Source organism: Sparus aurata, chromosome 11 (genome assembly GCF_900880675.1).
Source record: "Sparus aurata chromosome 11, fSpaAur1.1, whole genome shotgun sequence".
In the NCBI taxonomy this organism is placed as follows: domain Eukaryota; kingdom Metazoa; phylum Chordata; class Actinopteri; order Spariformes; family Sparidae; genus Sparus; species Sparus aurata.
Genome location: NC_044197.1, coordinates 30,210,859 through 30,235,693, shown reverse-complemented (window position 1 = coordinate 30,235,693; position 24,835 = coordinate 30,210,859). Strand labels below are relative to the sequence as shown.

Here is a 24,835-nt window from a genome sequence, read left to right as displayed (position 1 = left end):
TCCTACATGATTGTTAATGTTCAGTTGTTTAACTGGTTGAATTATCTTCAGCACTCTCTGTATCAATCTGATCTGCAGCTTATTCTCCAGCTTAATTTCCCCACAGGGCATTCCATTGGTTTTATCTAATCTTATTAGCTAAATATGCTTTTCCTCTACACTCAGCGGTGCATGAGGAGGAACTGACAGCTCAGCGGTGAACTCTGAACTCTGCAGAAGTCTGACGCTCTGTCTACGAAGCTGATCCTTCTTCCTCTTGTGTCCCAGCTGACCTGTCCTCCTGTTCGTCAACAGGGGCTTCCTCATTGTAAACAGAGCAGGGCCCCAAACCTTGAATTCCAATTCTTTCAGAACATCAGTCAGCATCTGTCTTGTCGTGACAGTCTTGAGCCTCTCAGTCTGACCCTCGGTCTCAGGGGGAAACAGAAGCTCCATTAACATAACTGACTCGTCCCCTCTTCCTCCTCGTCTTCTTCTACCTGAAGTAACCTTTTCACACGCGACACCTTTGTGTCTCACTCTGCGATCGTTTTTTATGGCAGGAGCAGCATTTAGGCACTCGAAACTGTGGAGTGAAACTAATACTAATGAAACCCTGAAACAAACTTCTTAACGTGCAAAGCTAAAATTCTCCTTCCCAGCTAATACTAATGATGTCCCGCTATAAAATTTAGCACATAGAATGAATTATCCCACATAATCTTCTCTGAATCTAATACAGATCACATTTTTTTCTAACGAGGACATCAGATGAGGTGAATTACTGCAGCACAAACCTCCATTTTTTAAAAAGCACTTCAGCCATTCGAACTTATAATTTTTTTTTTTTAATATTTGGCGTTTAATGTGTCACATGTGCTCATCCAGGAATGATCAGTCACTGGGAAGACTGGGAGTCATACCGTGAAGAGTGTCAAGTTCAGCTTGCAGCTTCTCATAACGTGGGCTGAATCTTGAAAACACAACCCCACTAAGTAAGCGTTCTGCCTGTTTGATGTTGTTGATAAAGGTTCCCTGTGGAGTTTGTAGTAAACAAACTAAATATTCCCCCAGTGTTTCAGTTATTGTATCCTTAAGGCTTTATTAACCTGAGTGTTTTTTACTCCTCGCAAAACTTTTGCAAAACCAATGTTTTGTAGGAAAATATAACATATTGAGACCCATGTTTGATTGCCAGTCTTCTTCATCCATGCTTTCTTCTGTTGGCACAATGCTACATTCTTTGGCAGCAGTGTATCATGCTGTGTGTGTGTGTGTGTGTGTGCCAGAGATGTGGACTAGAGTCGATTCGAGTCGCTGTTTCGATGAATTGGGATTCAACTTGAAAGCAAATAAATAACTTGGGGCTCGTCCTGATGTCTCAAATGATTTCACAGTGTTCATGTTATGTTTGAGTATTTGTATTTCCATGGATGGTTATTCTAAAAGTAGGCTGGAAGAAGAGATCTGCAGATGTACTGTTTGCTGCTTCAGAGCCTGAACGTGTTCAGCAAACAGGCAGACGGGGGAGGAATGTAACAACGTTTGATGTTACAGTCTAGCTGTCAGTTCTTCACTGTTTATGAATATTTTTTAGGTGAAGAAGAAATCAGGATATATTGTTACATTATTTTTTTGGTCCAATAAATACCAATAATTATGACACAAATTAAATTCATTCGCATACTATTTGACCAGGATTGATACATATGCAAATAACACAATTATCACTAATGACTTAAGTGAGATTAAGTGATTAGTATTTTAAAAACAGCAACATTTTGTTCATGTTATTTAAGACTACAATAATAAACTGATCTGTGTGAATAATGATTCAAGCAGCAGATTAAAAGTGCATAATAATGACATTTTTTTTTTACCATCATCATCAGAGATATGTTGCAGAGCAGCAAACCAGCAAGTGAGTGAGGATGATATTGTGCAAACGATGGAAATTATTAATTTTTGGTGTTTTTTCATCAACTTGATAACGATGTAAAATCATCAAAACTGTCAACTTGGGCAAAGTCCCTATTTGTTGGTTTGTACTTCAGAATATTACAACATCCAAGACGATCACCATTTATCACACAAACTGGTTATGACTTTTCAGACAAACTAGCAGCATACAGAGAGAACACGACTACATGAGTGACTTCTAAGTGGACACATGGATTTGATGACACATGGCTGCCTTATCCATCTCCTAAAAAACAACTGAAAATTATTCTTTCTACTGCCTTTCCAACTTCTGCATTCTAATGTTTCCATTTATTATGGTTACACGTGAGGTATTGTTGCTGTTGCCTTACAGACTATTCACCTCATCTCCTGTCGTAAACTTGCGCACCCTATTAGAGCTGCACTACTGCTTATAAAAGTGGGATTCAATGATGATGTTATTCTCCACATTCTCTAGACTATCCTTGTACCCTACTTTCAGTATTTCTCAATGACACAAACATGGACAGTGGCATTAGTGTGTCCTCCATTAGTCACATGTGTCAGATAGGGAGAGAGCGGAAAGTGGAAAAGTGAAGCAGGAGATGAGAGACCTCGGCAGTATGAGCGGTGGTTGTGGATGGAAAATGTGTGCTCAAGTTTTCTTACGGGTCAGCGAGAAAGACTTGAGGCAAATGTTCTCCATTTGAATATGCAAACACATCCTATAGTCTCACCACCACAAAAACTGTTAAACCATGCAGCAGGGTGCTTTCATTACTGAACATATAGAACTCCTGAGGCACTAAAGAGTCCAACCAAACAAAATTTAACAACTTCAAGAGGAGAAAGTGAGCATTCTATTCTGTGAATATTTCTTCTTAAAAAAACAGGTAGGGATACGAGCAACCCTTAACCCCCTAAACAATCAATATGACTGAAAACACCTCAAAGGTTGTGTATAATTAACAGGACTATGAGGCTCTGTTACGCTGTACTCACTTACAATGATAACTGCAGCTAAATGCTTATGTTAAACTATTTACCAGCCAATAACAAAGTGAAAAAATTCTGACGGGCTGTTATTGCGAGATTAAAGGTTACGTGATCCCTGAGGTTATTTTATTATGAACTAAGTTTCATTGTAATTCAACCAACAGCTAAGAAGACATTTTAATATCATAATTTTTTTTTTAAAAAGACAACCAACAAAGACAAAACCAAGGTCCTTCACATTTCACAAATCATTTTTCTTCCTAAAGTCCCTCCCTGCATCAGCTCTCTGTCCACCCGTGTCAGGTCCACCTGAAGAAACCTTGGTATAATCTTGGACCAATATATCACCAAACCTATACAGACCCGTTTTCTCAAAATCAGGAACCTTGCCAAAATCAAATCCCTGCTTTCCACAAGAGATCTTAAAGTCCATGCACAAGTTTTTTTTCCCACCTTGGTTACAGTAATGCCATCTACTCCTGTCTCAAACAAGCAGCTCTCTCCCGCCTTCTAGTTGTTTAAAATGCAGCAGCCAGATTATTCACTTGTACCAGTTGCAGGTCACATATCCCTTTAATCCTTGCATACCTTCACCGGCTCCCTGTGAAATACAGAACTGATTTGAAGTTACTTCTCTTCACGTACAAGGCCCGACATGATTCTGCCCCTTCGTACATCTTTGATCACCTACATCCCATTCAACCCTCAGACACCATAGATAAACTGAACAAGGTCTTTTAACTGTTCCCCATTCTCTCTGCAAAACTAATGGAGATTGTGCCTTTGCTGTTGGGTCTCCATTCATCTGGAGCAGTCTACCTCCCTCAATTAGATCTGCTGTCTGTTAATAACTAACAATTTGATTTTTTTATTGCGCGTCATGTGTATATTTTCATTTTTCATGTGTCTGTTGTTGTTTTGCCTCCATTATACCCTGTGAAATACTTTGCAACTCTGGTTTTATATGAATAAAATGTTACTTATATTGTGGAGAAACATGAATGTCTTACAAAATGTTGTGCCAATCAAACTTGAAGATTTTTAGATATTTCTTTATTCTTTATTTCTTTTACATGAAAATTTCGACCTGCTGGTGACAGGAGATGAAAATTCAGCCACTGGAAGTAAGTTGGATTCATCCTCTCTGCATCTTGGGTACATGTGCCAAAACTCATGTTAATCCATTCGATAGCTTTTGAAATATTTCATTTTCGCAAAGTGTAGGACTGACTGACAACGCTGCCACGAAATTAACCCTTTTTGCAGCTTTTTTCCTTTTTGATATTCTTTGATATTAATTCTACATATATCCACTGACGAAGTCTTGGTGCTAAAGCCCCAACAATATAAATTTTTTTACTCACTGTGTTGGACTAGATCTCTAAATTAATAACGCACGGGATGAAGCCTGTCATAAAAGATGGTGCGATACTGTTTCAACCCCTCCTACTTACTGCGGCATCAACAGACCACAGTACACTGCAGCTGCAGCACATGTTCTGTTTTAATTAAAGGGAACAGCAGCTGGGAAAGCTTGCTCTCTGTAACTTACTACACTATTACCGTAATATGACTACCCCCTGCACATGCACATACAAACCCAACAGCAACATGGAATTACATTACTTCACTTGTTGGCACTTGTTCATAAACATTCTGGGAAATTACCAACCAAACTAGAAGACTTCCTGGCAGAGAAGTGCAAACTTGAACAAAAAAACAATACCTGTTCCCAACTGAGCAACAGCATTTTCCGACATTATTATATCAAAATTTGTTGTGACTCTCCTGCTGAAATAAAATGTAATTTAAAACCAGAATAAAAACACCATTAATCTGCCCAAGTTATAAAACTAACCTGATCTTAAATCTAGGTCACATTACTGCTCTGACGACGACATGAGAAACAGGAGGGGGAAAAAAAATGGGATAGCCTAAAACCAGACTAGAGGACTGCAGGTTGTAGCCAGACATGTTTGGGTGCCTTCATCCTTATCTGTATCAAAGTCATCAGATCAATAATTCATTCAGCCATTTGCCACATCAGTGTCTGTCTGACCCCAGGGCTCCTGGAAGTGAGCGTCTGAGAGGCAGAAGAACGAGTGTAGCCATGAATGAAGCAGCGAGGGGCACCGAGGCAGCAGGAAAATAACAAGTCTGTCGTTCCAGGCATTTGGTTACTCACTGTCTTCTTTCTGATTCTCTTTGTGTGCCGTTGTGTGTTTCTGGCCTTAAACGTGGAATTATGTTTTCACCCTTGGGTTTTTCCTAAAGCAGAATTCAGGATTTAGAATTTGGAATTTAGATTTATTTCGGCAAGGATTAGGTCTTGAAGGCTTCAAATAAATGATATTTGAGGATTAGCACACTACTTTAGAGGTCCACCCAAACCCTGGTAGCAGACACCTGACCTGGGACCTGTAAGAGTTTAGATCTACGTTTTATAGATTCAGTTTTGTCCTGGTCACTTCCTTTTTCTATTACCTTGGGTCTCAGGTCTGTTTAACATTATATGTTACACCAATGTGGTTCCAAGAAGACCCAGTCGTGATCCCCCAGTAGAGAGCACAGGTGAACAAGCAGTCTTTATCATACTACATCATACTACTGACAAAGGGCAAATATTTAAGTAATCTTTAATATGCGAGACGCAAAGCTGATTCAAACTACTTCCATTGACAGCAAGTGTACTTTTAAGCTTCCCGTGTAAAAAAAAAAAAAAAAGTGGATTAGCCAGGCCGTTTCAATCAGCACGACAAATAACCTGGATGTAACCAACTAAATTTCTTAGCATGGATGATAATTTAATTCGGCATATCTAGGCGCATGGGAATAAGGAGCTGATTGGAGCTGATGCCCATAAAGATATTAATGGGTAAAAAATAATATACATATATTGGCCAGTACACGCACATTTTTTAGATATGGTTGTCATACCGCAGTGAAGATATACAAGAGGCAGGATAATTTACAGAAAAAAAAGATTTCTGCACATAGCGTAACATTTATGCCGGTTAGGTCTGGTTCCTGATTGTTGTACTTTTGGGTGTTCAGGTCTAAGAGTGAATCTCTTGCCCCACAAGGACCTCTATACTGATTTGCTAAAAGTGTGTGATATGTGATTGTTGAACATGTCCTTTGAGAACTATGAGAACCTCTCTTTTGGTTTCAGTCTTTACACAATTTTGGAACCTGGCTGCATGGATTTGTTCCCATTCAGTCACAAGAACATTGATGAGGTCTAACAATGATCACTGGTGATCATGTAGGGCTTGGAGTAAAGGTTTCTAGTTCATCCCGAAGGTGTTGGATGGTTGGTGCCAAGTTCCTCCACATCAAAGAGTAACAAATATTTATTTTAAGAACTTGCTTCGTGTAAGGGAAAAAGGTCACGTCAAAGCAGGAAAGGGACACAAAGGGGCCTAACAAGTAAGACAAACTTTGTGTTTTTTTGTGCTTGGCAATCTGAGTTTGTTTGAACGAGACATGAACCGTGGGGAACTTGTACGTGTCTGTGTGTGTCTTATCTTGAGACTTAATATGACACATCAAACACACAAAAAAAGTTAAATATCACTGACTAAAGATGATCAAAGGTGTCTCCTTTATTCCCCTCTTCAGTTCTTGCTTGTCTCAGTGGGACTTGTTCTCTTTAAGGTTGATGTTAACATCCATCTCCATTTTGAATTCAGCTTATGTGTGTTAGTTATACTTGACAGATTTCTTTTGTCAGCGTATATGTGAAGAAAGACAAAGGAAGCTGTATAAAAAAGGAAATGGGACAAGACAGACGGGCTGACAGACAGACGTGACCGTGACAAGCCATCAACAGCGCTCTGATCCAAGATCAGTTTGCTCTTTTGGACTGTTACATCTGGAGCTCCACATGTTCTGGATTTCATACCATGCCAAGCTGCTCAGCACTGCATCATGGGAACATCAAAGCCAATCGCCACCAAATCCAGATGTCGACCCACCGCTGAAATCTAGTCAGAACATGAGCTCTGCTATGCGCGAGTCCCTGCTGCCCGAAAATATTTTTGCACCGTGTGAATGATCAGGAAAATGCAAAAAAACTGCCTCCACGAGGAAGCCTAATCTGATTTAGCAGTGGCAGCCAAGAAGTTAAGAGATGAGAGTGGAAGGTCGCCAGTCCAAAACCAATGACCTGATGGGAAAATGTGGTCAGGGTCCGTGAATGTAAAGGCCCCCACACACCCCTCAGACTGAAACCAACGTCCAACGGCCTTTATCCGACCACTCTGTTGCCTCTCGTCTGACCCGTTCGGCACAAAAGTTGCATTGAGCACACCGCTTCGACGTGCTGCCAGCTCCACAGTAGCGTGTACGTTCTGCGCATGTGCGAGATGCAATAAGCAGGTGGTAATAGTGTTGTGTATAAAAAAGATGCTGGTCGAGAGCTTTATGCACGCAACTCTCTTTACTTTCGATCAAAACGAAACTTAACTATTTCAGACAAAAACAGCTGCATACTAAACATGCAGCGAAGCATTACCAAACAAACACTGATTAATTCCTCCTGAATGGACATAGCAGCTAGTCTCGTGCCGTTAACGTTACCCCGAAACATGAAAACAGGGAATGATGGCACGGAGTGCATAGAAAAACAAAGCGCACACAGTATTCTGCCCCTACCACACACCACACTGATTCGCTAGCACACCGCCAATCAGAGAATTCAATGGCTCAGACGGCCGACAGCCAACCTCCTCAGACTTCACATGTTGAGGCAGGAACACACCGGCCTAACCGTTGGACGTCTGAAGCGTTTGGGGAGACTATGATGGGGTCGGGAACAAATCTGTTCAGTGTGTTTGTTGCCGCGCGGACGTTGTCTGCTCCGATTCAACATGCGAAGTCTGAGGAGGTTGGCTGTCGGCCGTCTGAGCCATTGGATTCTCTGATTGGTTGTGTGCCAGCTGTATGACCATTTTGATTGGCGGTGTCCTAGCGAATCAGTGTGGTGTTTGGGAAAGGCAGAATACTGTGTGCGCTTTGTTTTTCTATACACTCCGTTCCGTCATTCCTAGTTTTCATGTTTTGGAGTAACTCCTGTTACTGGCACGAGACTAGCTGCTATGTCCGTTCAGGATGAATTAATCTGTGTTCGTTTGGTAATGCCTCGCTGCATGTTTAGTATGCAGCTGTTTTTGTCTGAAATAGTTAGCATAAAGCTCTCGACCAGCGTCTTTTTTATATAGACTAGAGCCACCCACTTATTGCCTCTTGCGCAAGCACAGAACGTACACGCTACTGTGTAGCTGGCAGCACGTCGAAGTGGTGTGTTCAATGCAACTTTTGCAGTTGGCTGTTGGTTTGAGTCTGGGCGGTGTGTGGGGGCCTTTGAATCAGAGCAGACAATGTCTGTGCGGCTCCGAAAGCTTCCGCCACAGCTGAACACACCGAATAGATTTGTTCCCGACCTTGTCCGAGTCTCCCCAAATGCTTCAGAAGTCCAACGGTTGGGCCGGTGTGTTCCTGTCTTAAGGCTGCAGAGGGCAGCATCCATTTCATTATGGTTTGATCTGTCAATATTTTTAAGTTAAGTTATTAATTGTTGGTTAATGAAATGTCAGAAAAAATTAAATATGCCCATTCTAAGTGCTGGTTTGGTCCCAAAAAAGGGAATAAATTCAATTTACATTAAAACTGCAAGCAGTGATGAACGGGCCCTCGCAGTCCACATGTGTCGGGCTGCAGCGCTGTCGGACTGCACGCTCACCTATTACAAGCATGTCATGACGGGGAGAAAACAAGCAGTGAACGTCATGTCAATCGGATGATGTTTATCTGACTTCCTGTGTCCAGTGGGTGGCGCTATGGATATGACACAGTATTGATGCACAGATCTATTCATGGCGACTCCCTCTAGATTCCTGAGAGATTTGGCCGAGATAGGAAATTGTATGAAGAAGTTATTAGGACTCGATGCTTCATGACGAAGGATTTTTATGGCAGGCACCGCCACAGCCAGCAGGTATGACGTAGGATAAAGATTTCCATAACTTTTCATCTTCAAGGTCAGAGGATGATACTGAGTGACTGTGAAGTGGGTGGTGTTACATCTGTAGGAGGAGATAATTGGCCGCCAATATTTCAAAATGGCGGCCAAAAGCAAAATGGCCGACATAGTATTGATGCTGAGATTTATTCGGGGAGACAGCCTCTACACTTATGAGCAGTTTGGTGTGGATAGGAAATTGCATGTGGAAGTTATAAAGCCTTGATGCTTGACAGCGTGAGGAAAAAATGGTTTCCACCGCCCCGCCCTCTAAAGTTTGACGCAGCTGAATGATTTCCATAACTTTTGTTCTTCAAGGCATGAAGAAGATAATTGAGTTAATTTGAAGACTGTGGTGTTTAAGCTCTAGGACAAGATAGTTTTCAAAGTAGGCATGAATTTGGGAAAAATGCCGCCACACATCAAAATGGCTGACTTCCTGTTGGAGTGAAAGTATGGGTCCCCCAGACTTTTTTGTGCGTCTGGTCTTGAGGAATCTGCGTACCGAATTTCGTTTGTCTACGCGCATGTGGAAGGCAGGGAAGAAAATTAGGGGGCGCTACAGAGCCTGCAGGGCATGACCACGCCCAGTGACAATGCAGGATCGTAATTTTCGCCAGATGTGACGTATATTCCAAATTTGGTGAGTTTTTGGGTATGTTCAGGCATCCAAAACTGCATTCAAACTTGGAGAAGAAAATTTCTTTCCTTCCAATTACAATAGGGACCTCGCAGGTCTACCTGCTCAGGCCCTAATTAATATATAACAGAGGAAAGCTAATATAACCCTCCTTCACAGTCACAACAGTCTACACAACAGCTACGTTTGTTATATGCTTAGTGTGAATCTGTCCTGTTTGGCACTGATCATTAAGGTTTAGAGGATTAATTGCTCAGCTTTTTTCAACCCTCTGCTCTTCTGGTGCAGACGTGGTCATTAATTTCCGCACTGCGATGGTCTGTTTGTTTTTCTGTGACCCCTCATGTGTCTGTCAGCACTACTTCACATTAAGCAAACAACCTCAGCTAACTCCTCACCAGCGCAGGGTACACTTAATTAATATTCTGTAGCCGGTTGTTTATCTATGACACATGTGTGTCTTAACCCTTCATGCATTTCCATATGAACAGACTTTAATATAAAATGAAGTCAGAAAGTAAATTATGTGGAAACTCAAACAAATCAGGTAGACACTCACAATTCACATCCATATAACATGTTATTGAGAAACCATTAATCTGCTGCTATAACAGCCTCCACCCTTCTGGTTTCCATCAGATTTTGGATCCCTGCTATCATCTTGGAAGATAAGATCTGGCTTGTAGTTTGAAAACAGAGACTGGGATATCCACAGACTTCTGCTCATGTGATAAATACTTAGGCTGTACTCCAGCAGTACTCCCTGCTTTTGGTGAGTAATATGTAGTTATATATAGACACAAACCTATGAAATATTAGACATTTTCCTATTTCCTGTTTGTACAATGGTAGTTATCACTGTCAAGGATACGTGCATTAGCTGTTGGAGAAAATTAGCAGGACCAATTCACAGCAATATTGGATTTTGGTTCGTGGCAGGTCGGGGCTAGCTGGTTAGCATGCTTATTTCAGTATCTCTGTAAAAATACATAGCCTTCATAACATCAATTTGCTGAAAAAAGCGTGTTTTGGCAAATGCAATATGTATTTAGGATGTTCCTGTTTGGAATCCCAAAACATGAGAGGAGAGAATGGAAATTCAAATAAATAACCCCTGCAGCTCACTTATCATCGCTGATGGTCAACATTTACAAACTTCACTTCCTGTGTGCTTCAGTCTCATCTTCAGCAGTGAAACAGATCAGTTGGATTGAGGTGATGTGACTATGTTGATGAGTGAGGAAAAATTCAGTTTGGACCTAATAAACTATGTTGTCTTGTCTGTACACTGTGATTAGGATGACTGTACCGTACAGTTCACCTACCATGGATGAACACACCCTCCAAAGGTCCTGAAAATAAAAGTCAGCACTTGAACCTCAGTGTAAAGTTAAAATCCAATTTGCTGCAGAACAGAAACAAAGTCATACAAGAACTGCCATAGTTGTATTCCTTAAAGACTGCACCTGTGTAAGTTCCAGCCAACCGGCAGAAATATTTTTCAGATCCAGAGTTTGTGTAGGTGTGTCAGACATTGCTTGGCTACATCCGTGGTTTCTGTGTGTATTAGAGTGTGTCCCTGCAGGTGACAGACTGAGCTTGTAAAGAAGCATATTGATCTGTGCTGCTCCCTCGCTGTCCCAGTAGTTAACCCCAGTTTCAAACAACACATGCCTGTGACAGGGAAATCGATACGAGTCACCGAAGCGTGCTCTGCTTGGTCGCACTGGTTGGCAATGTAGCCCTCAGACTGCAACGACAAGCCCCATCAGACAATTAATTAATGCTGAGCAGAGGGAGGAAACCACAAGAGTGTGAGAGAGAAGAACTGAGACAGTTATAAAGATTTGCAATTTAAAGGGTAGTGTCTGATGGCAGAGAGGCACATTTAATCCTTAAAAAGACCTTTTGAAAACCAAATATGAGATCATTTAGTGAACAAATGTTACAGTTGAAAAGCTACACAGGAGGGAATGCTTTTAGGATTACTTGTCTCATCAGTATAACTCTATTACAAGATGCATCTTTTTTGTTAATCTTTTCTTGTCATTATTAAGAGCATAAAGTTGAGTTCAATAATGATAATGATTCATCATCATGATTAAAGGAGAACTTCGGTTCGATTTAAACATGCAGCTTCATTGCTCAAGCTTCCCCCTGACTTGCCAGTACCGAAGACGCGAACACATTTGGTCCAACCATTACAGAGCTCCGTGAACGGAGACTTAGCATTGACAGCTAACAGCATGGGGTCAGAACTTTACACTGTGTTTTAAGCGTCTTAACATGCTCGACATATCACACCGAATGTTATGCAACAACAGCAGACACCTTAGCACACAGCACTGTAGCGTGTATGACTCAAAATGAATAAAAAAGTAGTTAAAACAGTGTGTTTGTGCAAGCAGCTACTTACCTGTTTGTTGACATCCGTGTGTTCCGGTAGCTAGACCAAACTAGCATATCCATCGAGTGTGCACTTAACAGGCTTAACAGGCTATTGTAAGGCTCATGGCACATGACAGGCTGTAAAATGGACATGTACATTATGAACATAAACACGAAAATGCTGGATTACGTTTCCGTCTCTGCCAGTGAGGGAGTAAGTGCACGCTCGACGGATTGACTAGTTTGGTCTAGCTACCGGAAGACACGGATGTCAACAAACAGGTAAGAAGCTCCTTGCACAAACACACTGTTTTAACTACTTTTTTATTCAGTTTGAGTCATACACGCTACAGTGCTGTGTGCTAAGGTGTCTGCTGATGTTGCATAACTTTTGGTGTGAGATGTGGAGCATGTTAAGACGCTTAAAACCCAGTGTAAAGGTCTGACCCCATGCTGTTAGCTGTCAATGCTAAGTCTCCGTTCACGGAGCTCTGTAATGGCTGGACCAAATGTGTTTGCGTCTTCAGTACTGGCAAGTCAAGGGTAGCTTGAGCAATGAAGCTGCAGGTTTAAATCGACCGAAGTTCTCCTTTAAACTCAGAGCAAGCAGCCTGATTTTATAACGTTATTTACCCTTTTACATTGCAGATTTACACTAATAATACAACATATGATCAAAAATAAACTATGATAAAATATATTTAATTGATCCTCCAGGGGGAAAATTCACAGGCTCCCAAACAGATAAAGTATAAAGTACTTTAAAATTACCTCCATCTATTCCAACTTTAACATTAATATGACAAACACACGAATGAATGGCCTGTTTCAGAATAATATGCATTATTCTGCATATGAACCTTGACCTATGGTACTTTAATGCTAATACTATTCTCGACTTTTGGACTGGTAACATAGAAATTCTGCATGGTGTCATTACCGCTTTTTCTGAAGTACAATATCTGAGCTATTCTTTCACCTCTGCTGCAGGGTGCTAGAAACCCATTATGGTATCAGTCAGTCACCCAATCTGCCCGCTGACACTGAAGTTTAGTATGACAACAAATGACCTCTCATACGCCCCACCAGACACCAACACAACGTCTTCTTGCCAGAGTTCGACTGTATCTTATAAATTCATTAGATGCTGAATCAATAACCAGTTAAGACTGAAGGAACATGTTCAAACTTTGCTGAACCTGCCACACGAACACACACACCGAGCTCACAAAGGGAACTAATCTGCCTCTGCCTCTGATCTCACTGCAAACCGCTGAACAGACTGTTAATATCAGTCAACATCCTCTAAAAAGCTGCTCCGCATAACTCTTTCTTCACCACAGGACCTTCACATGGGGACAACTGACCTCCAGCATCACTGTCAAGGTAAAAGCCCGGGGGCTGTACTTGTTTTTGAAACCACACAACATGAATCACTAATAGATGAATCAGCAACAAGAGACTGTTTAGACATACACTATGTCTGGCATTTTGGAGAGGTCGGAGGAAGAGCTCAGTTCAAGAGATGACGAGAGGATAAGGTTAAGGTCGAGCACATGAGAAAAATATAGATTATATCAAAGTACGAAGAGGAGAGAGAGCCGAGAGTATTTACCCCAGAGGCTTGAACAGAGAGATGTGTCAAGAGCAGCCTGGAAATAGAAGAAGGTAGAAGGTTTGGAATAAAGTTTGAGTTGGTGCCTGTGTTGATCCGTTTTGTTTAAGTTCTAAGTCAGAGCTGCAATGATTTTCAAGCAAAAATGTCAAATACTTGTGGGTTTCAGCTTCTTAAAGGTAGAGAGAAGGTGATTTTGGAGAAAGACAGTTGATGGCTGAGTCTCATTTCCAGGTCGTCAAGTTCCGACGCTTATGGTCAGAGTTTCAGACTGAATACCGACCCAAAGAGTCTGAATTTAACATCCTGAGAATGAGAAAACAACAATCGAGCTTTCTTCAGGATAGCCATTGTGATAAAGAAACAACATGAAGACGTGACTGTGGCCTCTAGGATATTGTGATATTTTTTTTTTTTACATTTTATAGACTAAATGATTAGTTCATTAATCATGTAAATAATTGGAGGACTAATCATTAATGAAAATAATCGTTAGTTGCAGCCCAATTCCAAACTTATGTAATGGAACTAGATATACAGAAAATAAGGATAGATTGAGCGGTTTTCACAGTTTCATAAGATGATTCAAGGTTAAGACTAACATCTGGTACAGGTCTGACCCTAACTTTGATGCAAAATGCCAAAAATGTGTGTACATAAATTTCACAAAGGAACAATGTGCACCAGGCCCAAGAAGAAATTTCTGTTTCAATGTGTTATAATTTGTTTCAGTCAAAGTAGTTGTTATGGTGACAGAAGGATGGCGAGTTTAACTTTTAGCAGCACATTTACAGTACTATTTTTCTATACGTGTCTATATTTGGCATCATTTTGTCCGCACACATCAAAAAGATTAATGTGGATGGACAAAATGATGCCAACCTGGATCTGATCCTCAATCTTAAAGCGTCTCTTAATTGGACAGCAAAATGTTCTTTTTATCACTTGGAATTATATCATCTGTGTAAACAAAAATATATAGAACCTCCACTAAAAAATATCCATACTGATGGAGGTTTCTGATGAGCAGAAGAGCTTGGAGGTAGTGTCACTGTGCAAAGTAAGTTATCCATTTCAACTGTGAACTGTTGGGTATTATCCATTAGTCATCAGCTGTCTGTTTTTGTGTGAATATTGTAAATTCTTTGTTACTTGGTGCTGAAGTAGCTTTATGTTAAGGTTTAAGCATTATGACAAAACACAATTTGACAGGTCATGTTGACATCTCATATTGTTGGTTGAATGGCTTGTTACTGTATGAACACGATCCTCCTCAACTTCAGGAGAGGTGACAGCTTATCAAAATTACTTCAGTGCTGTGGAGCCACTGGACCGTGTTGAACAGCGTGGACTTTCTCTTGTCCTCACTCCGTTTTAAATCATCACATTTGTGGGTCGAGGGCAGAAGAGAGAGGGCATGAGTAATTAAAAAATAAAATCACTTACTAATAACTCCTTCATATTATCACTTTGATACTGCCTGTTCTCCAGACACACCCTTGTCTCCAGACGTCCAGGTAACCTCTCTCTATATGAATCACAAACGTGATTGAGCCTGATACTATAGTAATTTGTTACCCAAGAATGTAATACATTCTTTGATTAAATGTAATACCTGAATCATGAGATGGGGTCACCTTTTGAAACTATTGCAATTTAGACGTGGAGATGTGCTCAACTGACAATTTATTGCAACAGATCTAAATATATTTTTGGTTGATTTCAAAGGCTGTTTAATTACATTTCAAATTACCGGACTATGTGACGTTGATTGCATCAAATGTTGAAACATGATTTAACTGGCATTTTTATAGTTCACAGATGAGGAATATGTTTATTCAAATCTTCTATTGAGTGCTGTTCTTATCTTGTACCCTGATGGTGAGCGGTCTCACATGTTTCTCACCTGACATTTTGTACCTGGGAAAGATGCACAAGTCGAATGTTTATGTGTTAATTTTTATAGTTATAATTTCCATGTTATTAAAACATTTTGAGGAAAAGAAACGAGAGAAGAAGAGGAAAAGGGAAGACAATGAGACAAGAGAGAGACAAAGATGTGGTGGAGCGTTTGTCAAACAGAGAGGGCATCCTACATTCTGTTCTCAGTTTGACACACAAGTCTGATCGGTCTGTTTGCTGTTGTCTGGAAACGGACAAACTCATCAAAACTAATTTTCGGGGCAGTAATTATCAATCGGGGTTTCTGGGAATCTTTGAACGTGTTTGAGGTCATTTCTGGCATGCGTTTAGTTCAGTTTCAATTTAAATGGAAAGAAAACATCCGACGTGGAGAATTTAATGGTGGGAGCTCCTTTGTGGCCTGTAAGGCGCCGGCCATGAACCACGATGTCCACAGATCGTGTTCAGCCAGGCCATTTTTTTTTGCATATGTCAATCTCCATCTGTCTCTCCCTTAATTTTTTGTCATTACCGTTATAAAGACCACATTAAGAATGGAAATTGTATCCAAAATAAACACTTATTCTGGGACTTAAGCTCTTCATAGGCCCATTTGGTGCCTAGTAACTCAAACTAAACTGGAACCCGAGATGGGCCAAATCAAAAATGACCTGATCAACTAAAACCATGTCTAATATTGTGTAGGTCCTCATCGTGCTGCCAAAACGGCTCTGTCCTAATGAGGAATGGAACAAGACCCCTGGGGATGTCATCTGGTGTCTGGCACTGGGATGCAGGCAGTGGATACTTTTGGTCCTGTAAGTTGTGAGGTGGGATCTCCATGGATCAGACTTGTTCCAGCACATCCCACAGATGCTTTATATGATTGGGGAGTCTGGATGCCAGGTCTGCGCAAGTAGACTTGCTATTATTTCTGATCAGATGGTGCATCACCATCATTACAGGAGAAAAACATGTATTCTCAGGTATTTCCTTGTTTTTTTTTTATTTTTGTTTTTAAGTTGACTGCGTGTTAGTTTGTTGGGCATCATGCTGCTGCTGATGTTGATGTTCTGTCTGTTTGTGGTTAAGGTATAGAGTCCAATTATCTTTTGATCTTTTGACCACGGAGGTTATGTTTTCACCTGTTTCTGTTTGTAGGTTGGTTGGTTCATCAACAGGATTACACAGAAAACCACAGAACAGATTTCCATGAAACTTGGATGGAGGATGGGTCCGTCCCAGTACAGACCTAATTAACTTTTTTTGTGGATTGGATAAAGGCACAGATCGAGGAATTGTTTCTCTTTCTTTAACATTTAGACATTTTAACATGTTTGTTGATTTCTCTGGGAAAAAAACACATGGAGTTTGATGAAAGAAATCAGGCATGTTCAAGTGGCTGGTATCCATCAGTTAGTACAAAAGGTGACTATTTGGCCTTGGCAGAGCAGATCAGGTCCAAACTTTGGACTCATGAAGACATCTGACATTCTACCACAAAATTTCCAGATGGTCAAATGGTCCTCTTTGGTTCATAAGTACTTGTGATAGAATGACTGTCCCCAACAACAACAAAGTTGGTAGAAATTTCCAAACAAACTCTGAGAGAAAAAACATTTCCGATTGAATCTCTTTTATCCTGTGATGCAGACACCCTCAGGAAGCGAGTGGCTAACTGGGAGTTAGTTTACTGGACTAGATTGGTCTGATCCTATCAGGCTAAAGCTCTTTGCAAAAGATAGTGAGTGCATTGAGAATTGGCCTGATTTCCCTTTAAATCTCTGCAGCATCTACTTTTGCCAAACCCTGGACTGTCTGCATTGATATGACAATGCTCTGATAAACCGGTGGTATAATACGCAGAAAGAAAAACTCTGTGGCCTTCCTCGTGAAACAAAATGAACACTTTAATATTGCATTGTGCTTGGTGGCCATACACAGAGCTGGGTTTAAACAAACGACACCACTTTTGGCTGTCATCCGTGAGCTGCTGTTCTGGCGCGAGGGTAGAGTTTTTGTTTACCGGATGAATAAAAGAAACAAACAATGTTCCTCGAGGTCCAACTAATCCCAGATTTACATAAATTAAAAAGCGGACAAGTGAGAGGAGTGCAAACATGCTGTGACTACCAAGTCAACAAAGTGTGAGGAGACAAAAAGGGGAATGCCTGCAGAAGTCAAGGACGGAGCAGTTCAACAGTTCTGTGGGATGACGTAGAAAACAGTGTGTACATACAGTACAGATACAGATTTTTGTCTAAAAATAGTCTTTCAGTAATTATGAGCTGAGCAAGAAAGGACTTCCCCTCTCCAAATAAGGAGATAGTATTTAAGTTCCTTCCAAGGTTTGGCTGAAGTGTTCGTCTTAGCTCAGCAGAAGAGTCACTTGTCACTCCAGCAAGGACAAGAGCTCATCAGTCTCCGCAGTCCCAAACTCTGTCAACTTGTTCCTGCCAGTGTGACTGACAGCTACACTTCCAATCCTGACAAATTGAAAGCTTGCCCCTGAACTTACCTTAGCTTTTGGTTTGATTTCATGTAACACCCTGACATCTTCACAATAATTTGTTGAAAGGAGGAAAGACTCTCAAGGTTAACTCCCTGATTTTGTTATTGAGCTCCCAAATCTCAAAATGAAATTCAGCTACAGAGACCTAGGAAGCAATTTTGGGGTGTGTCTGATATACAGGTAAGAGGTCTGTGTGTGTGTGTAATCAAGAATAGAGGCCAATGAAGAGGAAGGAAAGAAGAACTGACTTTTAAGGATTAAGTCTATATGCATGAGTACGCATATAGATTAGAGATTAGATTCTCAAAATTGTCTCTTGAGCATGGAGATACTTAAGTTGATGTTAATATTCTCTAGGGGCGTTCAAACTGATGGAGTGAATCATCATATTATTCTATCCGCTTGGATTTGACTGCAAATAAACTATGTATTTATTGACAGCAGACAGATAATAAATATGATGATTTTACTTACACTGGACAAAAAAACACGCCAGAAAATTCTCAATTGGCAATGAGTTTGAAAGAGAAACTAAAAAGCAAACCACTCGATGCTGCTTTCTACCTTTTGCTTTTTTCTGGCAAGGAACCGATGAAAGACAGAAGGGTCATCATGGTGCTGGTGCCAGACCTGAAAGCTCTCAGCAATGTTATGGTAGAGGTGAATGGGCAGACCTCTCCTTCAACTCTCCCCTCTCAGTTTCACAGGTTATCAGTCTGAGTGATAGAGGCACCTGTGTTTTTGCTGTGTTGTGATTTTTCCAATGTTTTTTTGTAGAACATTTTGTCAACGTACCACTTTATTCTATGTTGATTCAATGCTTTATTTGCATGCAAGTTACACTAATCTTATGCTAGATTTATAATGGACTGGAGCTTCTGGTTTAGGTTAGTAACAGACTGAAGTCAGAGAGTTAGATAAACTGTCAAAATACCCCAACTAAACTAATTCTGAGCATGTAAGCTAAGTAAGGTAATCTGCAATTTCTGAGGTGATCGAGCGTTACATATTCATCATGTGTTGGATTTGATCACTCCTTCATTCATAATTAAGATGCCTTATTTTCTAATGAAAGTGACATCAGCTATTATCAGCTCTGTACGCAGCCTCTGATAAATAAAAGGAATGTAAAAAATAGTAAGGTATGCCTTTGAATGTATTTGGATAATCCTTCGATACCAAAAACAAATAAACAATATACTAATGCACCCATTTTGAGAAAAGTCCACCACTAGCCTATTCGCTAAAGTGTTTTCTTTCATTTTGTGGAGGAATTTCTTTATCGAAGGTCACACGATGCAGATATGTTGGGTTTAAGTCTGCTTCTCCATGCATCACTCATAGAATTCATTAGAACTGGCTCCAAAATTTGGCACCAAGAATTTTGGAATAATGACGTGAACTCCCTTCCTTCTTTCATAGGTTCCTTGTTTACTGGAGTGTTTGTGATGATCTCTTGGCAATGGCAAAGTAGTCAACTGCCAATCTTTAGCCAGTTTACTCACATTTAAAACCAGTATATTTCCGCTTATTTCTGTGAATTTGGGGTTTTGAATAAATGGTATTACAGAAAATGGCCTGAACAGTCAACATGCACTGACTGAGTGAGTGCGACGGCTTGGACTAATTTAAAACTTACCAGGGGCCACATTTGTTCTGATGCCTCTGTACATTCATAGAGCTCTACAGGTTCAGCTACTGTTTAACTCAAGCTGTAGCCCTGATCCAGGACTGGAGGTCAGACAGTTTTGATACTCAATTAAATACATAGCAATAATAGTAAATAAATAATATGATGAATAAAACTATATGTGCAGGATCCCTATCGCAGTCAACAAAGACCATGGCATTTAGTTTGATCAGATCAGGGCTACTCAAGTTGTCTTGACCTCAGTTCTCTCTGCCTACAGTGGGTTGTCTCTTTTATTTATTTATCTATTTGAGTCTTTCCTTCCTGTTATATGTAATTGCATTTACACCAATATACTGGTGTTAGCCTTGTATATATAACTGTGCAAGTCTCACAGAGGTTAGTACTCTACATGGTTATTCCCACAGAGAAGTGGACAAAGACATGTCAAGACTATTGTGTTTCATCCTGACACGATCCTTCAGGGGAGCAGGTTAGTGTGTTACACCGCTATTTCATCTCCTAGACAGTCAGGGGTTCCCTGTCTGTTGAGAACATTGAGCAGCCGCAGTGTCTCCTCGTCCGTACCCCAGCCAAAGATCTCCATCTCCTCCTCATCTTCCTCCCCCTCGTCCTCATTGTCATCGCTGTCGTCTGAGTTCGACTCGTACTCTGACGCGATACCTGATTCGCGAAACCTGGCAAAGTCCAGACAGCCAATAGGTTTGGTGTCACGGGAGAACAGTGTTGTCTCAGACACCTCTTGACCTTTGCTCTCCGGCGTGTTTACCTCGAGCAGCGGGGGAGGCGAGGGGAGGCGAGGAGGCGGAGGCCCAGGAAGGAAACGGAAACATTCCAGTTTAAGAAGACACTGGTCCCTACCTAGGGGGCTTCCCAGATTCCCATTGGAAGATGAGAAGGCATTGCTGGTCCCATCAGAGGTCAGCGCGGGCAGGTTGATGGCAGACACCTCAGGTTTTGGCGTTGTGGGGTCGCACATCACTGAAGGTATCGTAGACCGGAAGGTGATCTCCAACAAACTGTCCTGAGAACCCACTGCGAGATTAGAGGAGGCAGAAAGAAGAGAAAGGAAGCAGACAGTGATGAATGAGCTGAGTGAGTGAGAGATAAGAAATAAAGGACAGATCATATATCCTACACAGCATTCAAAAGTTGTGTCTCTGAAATTCAGCTGCTATCATCCCCCTTGTCGGATCATGGCAGCGTTATGATGTATGTGATGAAGATATCTGTGAATTGTAGTGAATAGCAGACTACTGCTCCTTGAAAATACTGACACAATCAATCACTCAGTCACCAATGAATCAATGTGCTTTGGGTAAGCAGGGAGAGAAAAAAAAACATATTTCAAAGTATTTCATCATCAGCGGGGCTGTTTTGCTTTCTTCTTTATGGGCAGAGAGAACAGACCTGGAGCTAAAGATGAGAGAACGATGCATTAAAGAAAAACTCCATCTTTTCTCTATCAATACAAACTCCTCCGCACGAAAGATGACTCCTTCTTGGAGGACGGCAGCTGTAGTCAGTTTGGATTTACAACAGTTAAAGTGTTTTCACAAGTCACTGACAACTCTTTGTCTAAATATCTAGAAAAACGTCTCACACCTCTCCAACTGTATGACCCACTCCCTCTCTGTTTTAATCTTGTAGAAAATCTCCTGCTCTGTTTTATCAGACTCACGTGAAAGGCCATAGTCTTGGCAAATTACAAACCTTTCAGAGCGACCTTACAAGCCCACCTCTTCTCATCTACAGTCAGACTATGTTTCATGCTGTAAAATTCTACTGAATGCAGTAAAAATGCTGTGAAATAGACCTTTCTACCAGAGAAAATTTTTGATTGCGATAGTGGGAAAACGACAGGTGTAACTAATAAAATCAATGATGGCTCCTTTCCATTCAGGTGCGTCAATAAGGCATGCTAGTGAGCCAGCATGCAATCCAAGCACTCAGAAACTGACACACTGCATTGCATGGCCTATATATACCGATCAGGCATAACATTATGACCACTGACAGGTGAAGTAAATAACACTGATAAGCTCTTCATCATGGCACCTGTTAGTAGGTGGGATATACTAGGCAGCAAGTGAACATATTGTCCTCAAAGTTGATCTGTTAGAAGCAGGAAAAATGGGCAAGCATATGGATTTGAGCGAGTTTGGCAAGGGCCAAATTGTGATGGCTAGACGACTGGGTCAGAGCATCTCCAAACCTGCAGCTCTTGTGGGGTGTTACCGGTCTGCAGTGGTCAGTATCTATCAAAAGTGATCCAAGGAAGGAACAGTGGTGAACCGGCGACAGGGTCATGGGGGACCAAGGCTCATTGATATATTCTGTTGGGAAACCTTGGGTCCTGCCAGCCATGTGGATGTTACTTTGACAGTTACCAGCTACCTAAGCGTTGTTGCAGACCATGTACACCCTTTCATGGAAACAGTATTCCCTGATGGCTGTGGCCTCTTTCAGCAGGATAATGCACCGTGCCACAAAGCAAAAATGGTTCAGGAATGGTTTGAGGAGCACAACAACGAGTTTGAGCTGTTGACTTGGCCTCAAAATTCTCCAGATCTCAATCCAAGCGCGCATCTGTGGGATGTGCTGGACAAACAAGTCCGATTTATCATTTATCATTTACCCCACCTCCCAACTTACAGAACCCCCGGGGAATACCCTCATGGGTGGGTCCATGCCTCCACGGGTCAGGGCTGTTTTGGCAGCAATAAGGGGGACCAACACAATATTAGGCAGGTGGTGATAATGTTATGCCTTATCGGTGTATGTACATTTGTCTAAAATATTTTACCAATGGATTTAATCGTGATTTAAAAAAAAACATCACATTTCTATGCAAGTCATATTTTGCCTTCAGGCGTTTTGCTTTCCTTGTGCGATATCGTGCAATTTCAGTTTCCTTTTTGCAGTGGCGCCAATGTGAAAAGACTTTCCTCACTGAAATTTTAAAAATGTTGGTTGATAGGATAAAAGATTGTTTCTCACAGGGTCAAAATTCGAGGGCACAACTGCGATAGAACAGAGCGTACCGTCTGTCTGAATAACTGATGAACTGGCTTAACAATATGTGAAGCTGACGGGGGAGTCACGGAGAGGACAGAGGGGGTCGTGGAGGAAAGAACAGTGACAGAATGTGTGTGGTGCATGATAAACAGAGTGGTGACGGGTCGATGGGCAACAGAATCAGGTCTCATACCGGAATTTAGAGGATTTAATGTAGGAATTTACATTTAGAAGCCTGTCGAGGTCTGCTGTTCACTCTGTCTGCTGTCTGTATGTTGTGGGATTGTAAACAGTTTATATATTAAACAAAAATGATACTAAATGACCATCTTTCTCGCCTCTGTCATGTTCATCTTTGATTCCTATGTTCTTATTATTTTCAGTGTCCATTTCAATGTTTCCTTACAGCCTTTCTGCACACCCACTTCTTTCCTGAGGGTTACAAAATCCTACCTACACCAACATTTTATCCACACTGTTTCCTTGGCAGATTTTTATGATTTCAGGTGTGTTGGTAGCGCCAGGTAAACAAGTCTTATAACTTTATGCCTTACTTTGTCTCTTCTACTTTGTTTATTTGTCCTTTTTTTTAGTTTGGATTAAGTAACGAAAGTGATTTTCGTTTTGTATGAGAACCACGACCTTCACAGTTTTTTTGTTGCTCCTGTCTCAACTTGTTTGAAAACATGCTGCTGTTATCTCACAATAAGCAGATCTTTACAAAAATCAATCAATGAAGCTGATGAGGTAAAAAAATATAAATATTGCAATGTTTAAAACTGAAAATACTATATGTCAAAAAATTGTTTCATTTTAGTTTAATCCAACTTTTTCTCTGTTGTAATCTTATTTTCCAGATGAAGTGTGTTTTATGTAGTGTATGATTTGCATCTCTCGCTTGTGGACTGTCTCGTATTATATGTCAGTGAGAAATCTCTTGTTCAAACAAGTCAACAAAAGAAGCTGAGAAGTGAGACTTAAGGACAAGGAGGCAAAAAATAAGTTGCTTTCTGTAGTTTACTATTATTAACTTTAAATGTTCTGAGATCAATTTTCGATTCAATTTCTGTGTCATTTAGTGCCATTATCCGGGTTAAAAGATCTGGCAGTTATGTCCCACAACTGTCTATTATCATGTGCACTTTGATGCACGGTCTGATCTAAACCCTCATTAAGGGGACGGTGCTGTCTTGGCAGAGGTATGTGCTTTATGAAATCCAATCAATTTTATCTATATAGCCCAAAATCACAATCACATTGAATCAGTGGGCTTTACAATCTGTACTGTGAATGACATCCTCTGTCCTTAGACCCTTGATTTGAGTGAGGAAGAAACCTCAGGAAGAGCCACAGAGGAAGGATCCCTCTCCCAGGACAGACAGACATGCAATAGATGTTGCATGTACAGCACAGAACAACACAATGTCTCGTCATATAAAACCTTCATATGTGCCTGTTACTCTGCAGCTGCACACACTGTTAATGTACTCTGACATTACAACAAGCATCCATTAATGTCTTCAAACTACTCACTGCAGTTTGGTCCAGACATCTTGGTCTCCAGCTCCTGGATCTGTTTAACCAGCAGCGAGATGTGTTGCAGCAGGTCTTTGTTCTGCAGCAGCAGCTGGTGGACTCGAGCCTGGGCCTCCAGCCGAGCCGTGGCCTCCGCACTCAGCTGGTCCTTCAACAGGTGGACCTATACAACAAAACATGGAGGATAAAAACAGAAGCAGTGTTTACAAACACTTTACCATGCTCATAAGATTGGCAGTGTTAACCTACTTGAATAATTCTACAAACACACAAATACAGCACACAACACTGCACTTCAAAGTCAGGTCAGACTGTGTTAGTTCTTTCAGTGAGAGAGACATTTTACTTTATGGGGAAATAGGGGCCAAGTTTCTAAGCTGTCGTAAGGCTACTGATAGTGGATGATGATATATATATATATATATATATTCTGTTTCTACATAAGAGGTAATGACTTCAGACAAAGGAAACCAAAAGAAAAAAAAGGCAGAACAAAGAGGTTGAATTTCAGCTCACACGAACAAAAATGTTGGCTTCAATGAAACATTTTTCCTGGAAAATGTGCAGAAGTGCTATTGCACCCATCAAACGCCACTATTCAATAGATACAGCTACAGTTTAGGCCTTTACCTAAT

At 40.9% G+C, this 24,835-nt stretch overlaps 1 protein-coding gene across 1 annotated transcript in view; it reads right to left on the bottom strand.

The window, feature by feature from the left end:
- Positions 1 to 13,971: 13,971 nt before the first annotated feature.
- LOC115591073 (carboxyl-terminal PDZ ligand of neuronal nitric oxide synthase protein-like) overlaps positions 13,972 to 24,835 on the bottom strand; it is a 107,733-nt gene continuing 96,869 nt past the window's right edge. Inside the window, exons 7-8 of the mRNA XM_030432708.1 lie at positions 24,198 to 24,363; positions 13,972 to 20,681 (exon numbers count right to left, since the gene is read on the bottom strand). Of these exons, the coding sequence (XP_030288568.1) occupies positions 20,128 to 20,681; positions 24,198 to 24,363 (720 nt within the window). The 3' untranslated portion in view covers positions 13,972 to 20,127. The remainder of the gene's footprint in view (positions 20,682 to 24,197; positions 24,364 to 24,835) is intronic.